The 10,837-nt window shown below is 42.3% G+C and overlaps 1 protein-coding gene across 2 annotated transcripts in view; it reads left to right on the forward strand.

The window, feature by feature from the left end:
• Positions 1–9,861, forward strand: part of LOC120743450 (collagen alpha-1(XXI) chain-like) — a 76,173-nt gene extending 66,312 nt beyond the window's left edge. For both annotated transcript variants that reach the window (XM_040047092.1, XM_040047093.1), the window contains exons 28-32: positions 1,270–1,425; positions 1,699–1,753; positions 3,009–3,203; positions 5,811–5,888; positions 6,389–9,861. In XM_040047092.1, coding sequence (XP_039903026.1) covers positions 1,270–1,425; positions 1,699–1,753; positions 3,009–3,203; positions 5,811–5,888; positions 6,389–6,576 — 672 coding nt within the window. In that variant the 3' untranslated portion in view covers positions 6,577–9,861. The remainder of the gene's footprint in view (positions 1–1,269; positions 1,426–1,698; positions 1,754–3,008; positions 3,204–5,810; positions 5,889–6,388) is intronic.
• Positions 9,862–10,837: the final 976 nt, after the last annotated feature.

Here is a 10,837-nt window from a genome sequence, read left to right on the forward strand (position 1 = left end):
AGGCCTGTGGAAATCTGGGCCCCCGGGCAGAAATATACATCACAAAAGCACTCTTTCCCTAAGATGCACACATCTGCAAATCAAACACTTACTCTACTGTCTGCAGAATCACAATTTAAGGAGATACAACTTCCCTCAGTCGCTGCCATTTGTAGGACATCAAAACATATCTGCTTTTTGATCATTAGAAAAGCAGATATGCAAAGCTTCATTGTTATTCACTGTTTACTAAAGCTCCTTTAAGACTGTCATTGCCCTACACCTATATCTGCCAAACCTTTCGCCCGTGCGTGGCACACCTGCAGGTTGACAACAACAGCAGCCTATAAAGTCATTGTACTTGTTCTTAGGCAGGTTTACAGAAACTAGTTTCTCTTGACTGACAAAGCATTTGTATTCGTCACCAATTCTGTCAGTTGAAATACCAGATTCAATCAGTTTCAGCTAGCTAGCTGAACAGCTAGCTAGCTAGCTGAAACTTTTATTGTTTCCAACTGACTTGATCTAAACTAAGAAAGCTGTAAAGGTTTTATTACATCCTGGTATAGCAGATGTCAGAAGACTGAGGTAAAAGCTGTATGTCCGAGCCATGTGGATGAAAGTTGCTGTATTAACATGTTTTCACACCCAGGGTGTCAAATGCTGCTGTTTTTGTCAGAGCCACTGGAGTATCAAAGATTTCGTAGACCGGCTGCTGCAATATTGGACTGAATGGAGCAAGGCAGAGAGGAGTGAAGGATGACAGAGCACCAGTGCTATTTAACTTCTGGAAAATATTGTGGTTTTGGTTCAAATGTCTTCTCACAGCACCGTGAATGTTAAAAAAAATCTCATCCTATGTGTACATGTGGCAAGTTGGGATACCCACCTCACTATTGCTGGAACAGGTGTGTCAAGCCACCAGCTCAAAAGAGACCTTGCGTGTCACTCATGGACGCCCCAAAAATGATTTGAGATTGAGGATGAGTTTGCAGTGTCTGACTGCCGAGCTAACACCAATGTTGATATGCTACGATGTTTTACATTACATTACAAGAGAAAGGCTTTTGAATGAGGACAAACCTGTGTTTGACACAGGTAACAGTATCCCAGGTAGTTCACTATTATTACCTATTACACAACCTTCCAACAAGCCTTAGTATTATTTATCTGCTTATGCAGTTGTTAGGAGTGTTAAGAAAAAGTGTTTAGCAGTCAGTAACTGCAGATCAGTTTTACTGTTTCTCTCTTTAGAGTGTGATTTTTTGTGCTCTTTTGTTGCTGCTTCAGAAAGGAGTGACAGGTGATACAGGCCCCAGAGGACCCGATGGAAAGAAGGGTGACATGGGCCACATGGGTGTCATTGGTCCCAGGGGATTTCCCGGACAGGATGGGTCGCCAGGCCAACCGGGCCAACCAGGCCAACCGGGATATCCTGGCAAACCTGTAAGTGTGCCTCCTTTCTTATCTGATGTTAACAACCATAGCAGTGAGAATAAAAAAGGACTGAAAAATGTTGGAGAAAGGACACTTTCCTGCCACACCTGGAGAGGTCAGGGTTGGGAGTTACTGTGACACTGCTGTCAGTGTGTGTGAGCTACGTGAAGATGGAGAACTGAGCATTGAGAAGATCCTCTAAATCTGCAGGCACGAGCCAGAGCATGTTTTCCAAGTCCCAGAGTGGCTTCAGCTGAATCAAAGTGTAATTGTGTGTTCCAGGGTAAGCCTCCCTCAGACGAACATCTCGTAAAGCTCTGCACTGATGTTCTGCGTAGTAAGTATTTGTTTGTTTTCTCATCACTCTGCGGTGCAAAAACCAAAGCCGCAGTTGTCTCAAACATGCATTTCACACAATAGCTTTTCATCCATATCCACTTGTTGCAGTAAATTGGCGAATGGGCTTAGTCTAGTTTAAGTGCAGTTGTTTTGTAAAAGACAGTCTTAAACTCAGAATGAACGTGTTAGTCGTAATAAATCACCTCCTTCCTGTTTTTGGCCTTTGACGTAAAGAAGAATCCAGTGAATGTTTTTTCTCACAGCTCCTTTTTCCCCACCCATAGATAATATAAAAGATGGATACTGTACTGTCACCTGCTGGTTTGTAAAGTCCTGTTCTGAAGTCTTGAGATGACATTTCCAATGTTGCCATCTCAGTGTTTTGAAACTGGATGTGACAAATGAGGCGTGGATGTGGCTGTGAAAGCATACACTCATGGACACGAGCTGAATAATGGTATTTTCTGCCTCTTACAATGACCAAAGGTTTCAGAACTGGCTTAATGTTGGATTCAATGTAACGAAATGAGTATTTCAGTATTTTGCTGACTTCTGTAGGGTCAAAAGGCCATTTCAAAAATGCAAAATTAAGACAATTCAGCACGTTGTCTGAATAAAGTCTTATGTTGTCTGTACTATCAGGCTTTTTAACTGCTGCTCACAGTCCTGTCTGTCTGCTGTTTTGGGCTAAGCTTTTAGTACAAACCTAAAAAATACAGAGACTGCCTATAGATTCATATTATAAGACTGAATAACTGCAACTACGAGTCTAAAGCTGGCAATTACATGCCGTAGATTATAAGACGCATTAAGCAAAACAAAACAGTCAGATAAGTCAAACTTTACTCAGCTCATTCTTCGTGCTTGCTCCACTTCTGTACCATCGATTCATTAATGTTGAGTTCTCTGCAGCTGCTCTATTCCCGTGTTCTACTGCACGACTGACAGCCTTGAGTTTGAAATCCGCTTCGTAAGCATGTCTCTTAACAGGTGCCATTTTACACACACTATAATATTATGTTGAAGCACAGTATGGATTACTCCGCGTAACTCTGTTTGTTTGAATCGGTTTGAGGTCAGTGAGCACAACCAGAATTCATACATAAGGCGGACGGTTGATTTTAGAGAAAATTAAAGGATTTTAAGTGCGCCTTATAGTGTGCAAAATACAGTGTATTGTTAAAGTGTGTAACAAAAGCAGGTTTGATGCAGATTGTAACAGGTTCTTCTCATGTTGTGGCTGTGCCCTACAGACCAGCTGCCAGCATTGCTACAGAGCCTGACTCCTCACTCTAGGTGTGAACCCTGCCAGGGTGTGAAGGGTCCTCCAGGTGAGCCGGGAGCACCGGGACCCAAAGGCTCCATGGGAACTCCAGGCTACCCTGGAAGAAATGGCGCTCCTGGTTACCCAGGACCTCCTGGAATACAGGGCCCCGCAGGCCTCAAAGGTTTGATATGACACAGTTTCTTAAAGTTATGAACCAGTATCTTCAGACAGGTTTATGTTGCCTGTACACAAAGCTTCCTCTCACCAGTGTTATATCTGCTCCACTGTGACAAAAAGCTCCATTCTGGCTCCTCACTCTGATGAAAACAAGGCAATAAGTAACAACACAGCATCACAAAGAAGCGATGGGACAAAATTTATGACCGCTTTCATCAACAGTTAAAATCAAAACAGTGTCAATGATGAACAAATTGGATGTGTTGATGTTCACTGTACCCCGTAAAACAAGATCATTAAACAAGCGAACATCAGTGAAAGTCAGCAGAGCAAAAGACAACAAATGCTCCACACCCATCTCAGCGAGCTGTCTGTGATTTATCACCACTTCAACACAGAGAGTGGCTAATCAGCTGTGGAAGATACCACTCCACTGCTGTGTAGCATTTTAACTTGTTAGGCCAGCCATGCAGCGACTTTGGAGGAGCTGGTTGAGAACATTAAGGGAAGACACTGAATAATTCTGTGCCCTGGATGTGCACATATCCAGTGTACAGGTAATTGTACAACTGTCAGTAATAGTTTAATTCATTTTAAGTTTATTTATGTATCACCCATTCACAATGTAGTCATCCAAAGGCACTTTGTAGTGGATGAAACTTTTTCTGTGGTTCATAATCAGGGTTTATGCACAAAATCAGTTTGTGTGAGTGACACTTTGCACTTAGAGCAGCTGTTTAGTTCCTCTGACAGGAAGGTGTGATATTACATGCTTCTGAGGCAAAGCTACAGTGTGTTTATTCTGCTAGTTTGTTGCATGCTTGTCACACTTCGGATCATCAAATACATTTTAATATTACACAAAAATACTTCGAACAAGCCAAACGGAAGTATGACAAATTGGTACAAACCATACTGAGTGGAGAAGGCATTTTTCTTCTGAACTCTGCACACATCTGAATCTGCCAGTAGCCCTTTGTTAAATGCAGTGTGATAAAAAAGCGAGCTATGCCTAACCAATCCAGGAACTCCTTGATCCGGGATATGGGATAACAAAACGTTCTCACTCCCAAAGCGTAATATTTTATGCTAGGTGACGAATCGTCAGTATATTACGCTTTTGGCCACCCGACATGCGAGTGGCTGTAGCTCAGGAGGGTAGGGTTAGGGTTAGCAGGTCACTGACTGATCGGAAGGTTGGTGGTTCAATCCCTGGCTCCTCCAGTCTGCATGTCAAGTATCCTTGTGCAAGATACTAACCCCCAGTTGTTCTCCGATGCGTTCATTGGAGTGTGAATGCAATTAGAAAAAGCAGTAAGTTCAGAGAAAGTGTGATTGGGTCATCATGGCTTTTTTATAGAGCACTTTGACGACTCCGGGAGAGTAGAAAAGAATAAGAATCAGTCCATTTCCTATATTACGAGTTTGGAAAAACGAGGAAACATGAGAACTGTTTGGAATGAATCTACACATGTAGGTTTATTTTACTTAAATCGCTTTGGAAAACACCATCTAACACGATTAAGGTGGTGGTTAAGATTAGGGATAAGGTTAGGGTTAGGGCTGGAATACATGGCTGGAGCGTGTATTACTGCGGGAGTGTCGTTGTATTCGATGTCATTCACAATCCGCCGCGTATCATGGGAACGGCCACCTTTCGCGTTCCCATGGGACGCCTCGGGATGTGACAAGTTGTCGGTATGTTACACGTCGGGAGTGAGAACCACCTCGGGATAAAGATCAAACTGTGACACCTCGTTCACCTTGTGATAGTCAATACAGAATCCTATAGACTCTTTTTTTTTCTACCACAGGAACTATGGACCATGCACTGTGTGACTCTTTCAGCCCTATGAGTAATTTGTCTTTTGTGCTCAGGTAACCAATAGGGCCTTAAACATACTGTCATGCCAAGGCTCTCTGGGCCTGTGTGAGATGGCAGGCAGCCCACCGCCATAGCCTGAAACACCTCCAGGAAGGACTGGGGGTCATCTGCCTTCCTGTTTGGTGTAGCATCACCACCAGAGCAGGAGGCGATGAAGTAGCCCCAGACTGAGCAACCAGGTTCTCCAGCACCCATGTCTGTCGCTTAGCCTGGGTGTCCAGCTGCCGTTTATTTGCGACCACCTGCTGCTGATGCTTGGCCACCATCTGAGCCAGTGCCTTAACTGGCTGCAGTACCTGTGGGTTCAACATGTCACAGTCATTCAGCCGACCCGACCATTAAACTCCTGCCACCATATTGGACTCGACTCATATGATGTTTTTCTGATATGCTGTGTTAGTTTTATGTCAGACAAAACATGATGGAAAGATTTCAGAAAGTTTAGCTTTTTAAAACTGGGAAGGTCGCAAATCGTTTTTCACAGTACAGTATACGAATATCTCCCACTGCGACCTCACTTTTGGAGTCAACCTCTACTTGCTAGGAGAGCCACTGAACCTTTTGGTATCGTTTCCTTTTTCAGCATGGGAAGTTATTGTTTGCATGGAAAACAGACGTAAAATGTCCCCAAAACTCAAATTTACAGAAAACATGGCACTTTTGTTCCCGAAGCTCTCAGTCTGAATCTAATGTTAGTTTTTAAACACAGACTTATCATATCCCCAGGTGACATGGGACCCAGAGGGTTGAAAGGCAGAAAAGGAGATGGAGACCAGGGACCACCAGGACCACCTGGACACCATGGTATGTTTCATTGTGCACATATTAACCTATTAACTGCTTTTACAATCCAATAACCTCCACACTGGTACTACCCTCTATTATTCACCTATGCCAGGAACTTTACCTGAGAGTTCTGGAAAATGTGTGAAAGCTCTTAGTAGTGTGGATGTTTAATAAATGCCACAAATATACCACGAATATGAACTTGAATGATATCCCATTCTTAATCGATGGAGTTTAATATAGTGCACATTTATGTACACTTATAAATGTACATTTAAGTACGTTTATAAGGCTCTTCTATCTGCTGACCCCACTCTGTCATTTTATGTGGTCGACCACTTTGTGGCTGAGTTTTTGTTGTTCCCACCCACTTTGTCATAATACCACTGTGGAGTTGTTGCATTATTTTGTAAACCTATGATCTAACTGACTTGAACTTCCTAATTCAATTCATCACTGACCTAAATTAGGCTAAGTACAGAGGTGGTTCTTATTTCAATCTTTTCTTTTCCCTCCAGGGATTCAGGGTCCCCGTGGCTTTGATGGGATTGGCCAGCCGGGCAACCAGGGAATCCCAGGCAAACCGGGCCCACCGGGAGATCCTGGCAAAAGGGGTAGCCCAGGACTTCCAGGGGTTTGTGACATCTCTATGTGCTATCAGACCTACAATCTCAGGGAACACTACAGCAAAGGACCACACATCTGATGACATGGGAGTGAGAGAGGTTGCGTTTGACTTGGCACACACTGCTGACCCCTTTAAGACAGAGATATCTGCAGCCAAGGCAGTTGTAACCTCATGAGCTGGTATGAACAGAAATAGGGAGGGCATTGATTCATGATCACTGAATTCATGATCAAAGAGGGTCAAGCTGGCTAGCGTCCTAGATATTTTAAACTTCTAAAGTTTAAATAGTGAATTCTAAATCCTGATTGAGTCAGACGAACACCAAGAGCTGTAACTGAGTCGCATTGTTTTTGTCAGTGTAAGAGGCAAGAAGGCCAGGAATCTGAATAATAATAAATATGTCTACCTCCTTGTTTACCTGAATTACTGTTTAAGTTAATGATACAGAAGGCAAATATGATTAATACCCTCAATAAATATGTATAACATCTATTAATTAAATCGTGGGCTAATGTGAGAAAAGCACAATTACTATAAACTGCATATTAAAATATTAAAGAAATAGAAAAGAATCTGTTCTTATGCTGTGCTTGGAACCTCTGCTTTTCTACTGAGGATCAGCCAGTGAGGTTATTTCTGTCGTCTGTGCAGCTCTGCCTCTGAGAAATGATGCCATCTGCAAATGGTAAGAAGTGCAGCACCTGCCGCGATGATGAATCAGGATCTGTTGTATGGAACACGCCATTTTCACAAGATTATGTTGTGGTTCGCTAAACGCTTTTGTCAAACATATGAATCTAAACAAAGTTCAAAGGTTCATAACTGATAAAGATCTTGACCTCCTTCAGGTGCACAGTACATGTAATCACTAAAGGTGGAGAAACATATTTATGTCATGTTTTGTGCACAGAGCATCACAATTTGTTCTAATCCAAAGCTGTGACAGAAGGGTTGTTTTTGTTTTCATGAAACCTGTTACTGCTTTTAATCTGTCATATTTGTTTTCTTGTTTACCAGTATTATGTATTCACTTTGCATTCCTTTTGTGTTCATGTGGATTACTGTAAAACCTCTGTCAGTGGCCTTAATTCAACTCATCTGCAGAATGAACAAGTCCTTTATATTTGAAGCTTAGATTAAGTTCTTTCTTCTTCTTTCAGGTGTGTATTTTATTTAAAAACAAACTCTAATTGTAATATTGCTGCTTAAGCCACTTGCAAGTGAAAAGGTCATCCATGTCTTCAACATTATCCATCGTGTTTCTGCTTTGGATTTCTTTTCTCTATTTTAATACCGTTAAAATCATTAATTATCTCTAGTCACTTTCCTTTTTTAATCATTTATTCTGCCCTATAAATTATACAGCTTTTTTTTTTTATCTTAACAGTCTCCAAACACCTCACAGGGCACAATCCATCACATCCTAGACCCCCTTTTAATTTGAAATTACTGGAGGAAATGTGGAGTTTTATTAATTTCAACCTGAAAACACAAAAACTAAAAACAGATATATGATTCAGACTCACGGGAGCCTGAGTAGTGAGTACTGTAGTGATATTAATATTCAAACACACTCTTATAGTTGAGAATTAAAAACAAACTATTCCTAATGATAACGCTAAGAATGAGAAAGTCGTGCTTGACAGTGTTAGCAAAATTTAGCACAGGTCAATGTACTGATAGAAACAGGGTACTATCTATATCGTGGTTTGCAAAGATATATTATTGCAGCAGTGAATATATTTGGCAACATGTTGCTATTTAGAATTTTTTTTACAAAAATGAAACGCCTATAACAGCGTTTGAACAGAAAGTTATGATACGGACACAATTTACAAACAGCAAAACAGTATAAATGTTATTTTTAAATAGGTTTTACTTTGTCAATGCATACAATGTCCTTTTTTAAATTTCTTCATATTTGGAGAAAACGCTCACATTTACTGTAGACAATCAGAATACTGCATTAAGAGGAAATGTCTCTGTGACCACATGAAGCAAAACTTCTTACCCTCATTATGCAGAGTATCTATAAATATGTGAACTGACCAACCTTTGGTCCCAGGCTCAGTTGCAGCAGCAGCAGTTGTTTGGACTTCAAGTTTGGTTAGTTGTTACCACAAACGCAAAACATAGCATTTTAATGCTAACAGGCTAACATTCCTTTTATTGTGTGTTTTTAAATTAACAAATTCTCTCCATTCTTTACCCAACTGATAGCTAACAGTTAACAAAATAAACTCTGCTTAGCTGTGTACAGAAATGAGTGGAAAGATGGAGCCTAATGGGGCAGTTTTATCAGATCCAGGTAGACGGACTTAGCATGATGCAGCTTATCCTTGCTAACTGTTCTAGACAAAATTCAGTGAGCATTCTCATACAGGAATAATCAGTGAAACAATGAATGCAAGTACTGGGACACAATATGGTAATTATTTTTTCACACAACATCTCTGTCAGCATTTTTACAAGGTGTTTGTTTTCATAGGGAACGGCTCCCAGAGATCCCCAATTCCACGTATGGTTAGGATTGATAAGGCATGTTATCACTTGTAGACTGGAAGGCTTTACAATTTAGGAAGCCAATTTCCCAACAAGTCTGTTATTTAAGATTTTTAATTTTTCACTTGTCAGAATAAACTTGGCAAAATTCATATGACTGCTGCGAGTGGGGATAGAGTACAGTTAAACTGAGTTTTTAAAACCCCAGCAATAAAATTCTGACCAGTGCCTTCACCATGATGAACGGCTTTTAAAACATCCAAATTCATTTTTGTAGAAAAATTAGTGTCTACAACAAGTGAGTCCAATATCCATTAATATGTGTATATGCTATAAATAGATATGAAAGTGGTTTATCCTCATTTCCCTGAAAATGAAAAACATTTACCCATTTGTAGAAATAATGGGATTTTCATCAGCAAACTCTTTCTCAGATTAGAACATTTAAATGCAGCCATTTTGCATTCATTGGTTTCCACTGAGTAATATGACATAAACATTAACATAATGTTAATAAGTTTATATTGTGCATAGTTATTAACTGTTCACTCATCTGAATTTGTTTCTTTGTTTGGTTCCTGTTCAAAGTGTAATTATTGTTGAATATGTATAATCAGAAATGTCAGTTTGGGAGTTATTTCCTGTTTTCACCGTCCTATTTATGCGAATGCACAAATGTGTGTTAACAAGCGTGTGTTTCTCTTCAGCAGTCAATGCTGTCAAAAAGATGCTAAAACTTTCCTGTCATTGTGTTGCTATACACAATGTGCTTTGAGGTAGCAGCCAAGAAGGGTGTAGTTTGTGTCTGTGAACACCCGTGTGTACACCTGTGTGCACACCTGTGTGGATGACAGCACTTGTATTCAAAAGGTTTCTCCATGTAACGATATGCTAGGGAGTGTGGGGAGCCATAGCCCCGTCCCCCAGGGCATGAAGCAGGTATGAAAGAGATCCAGGCCCCAGACATCCAGAGGCCCCAGAGTATGACAACCCAAGGAGGACCACCAGGGGGGCAACCGTGCCACCCTCCTGGAAAGAGCTGAGGAGAGCCCCAGATGAGGGGTCACCCAGCAGCCACGGAGCAGAGGCCAGAGGGGGTTGCAGTGATGTGCCTGTGGGCTCTGCCAGCAGCCAGCTGTGCCAGAGAGGACCGAGCCCTAGGCCCAGAGACCAGAGGGCCCCCCACCCCCCAGGGCCCAGCTGAATCACAGGCGCCAGGTGCTGCCAAGCAGCCACCTGGAGTGAGCTAGTACATACATGACCACCCAGCCCCAGACACCAAGAACCACCAACGCACTGACATCTGAGGGCATCGGCCACCGGCAGGGAGTGTGGTGGGGAGATAAGCCCTCATACCTCGGAGGGCCTGAGATGTTCCCAGAGAGGTGGAGTCTAAGACCCGACCTGACACATAGACACAGACGAACAGGCACACACAGACAAACGTGCATTCCAACCCTCATGCACACATATACAAATACTCGACAATCACCCGATGTGGAGAAAGACACAAATAGACACTGTACACACAATCACACTCCCCAAACATACTTTATACCCCAGGTCCAGGTACCCTAGCCCCCAGAGGGGGAAACCACACCTAGACCCAGGAGATGTTACCCTTTTCCCTGGGTGGAGGCAAGCAGACCGCCCCCGTATCTGCAGTAGCAGGGAGGCCCCACATCCCAGACCCCAATCGGACGGCCAACACCTCCCGATGGTTAACAGAGAATGGGGGTGAGTGAGGAACCCCAACCCCCCTCCACCCGCTCATATGTAGTGTTGCTGCGTGCTGTTCTAAAGTGCATTTAAAACACAGGAGGGCATGGTGCTTCCT

Source organism: Simochromis diagramma, unplaced genomic scaffold (assembly GCF_900408965.1).
Source record: "Simochromis diagramma unplaced genomic scaffold, fSimDia1.1 OVJJ01000715.1, whole genome shotgun sequence".
Classification (NCBI taxonomy): domain Eukaryota; kingdom Metazoa; phylum Chordata; class Actinopteri; order Cichliformes; family Cichlidae; genus Simochromis; species Simochromis diagramma.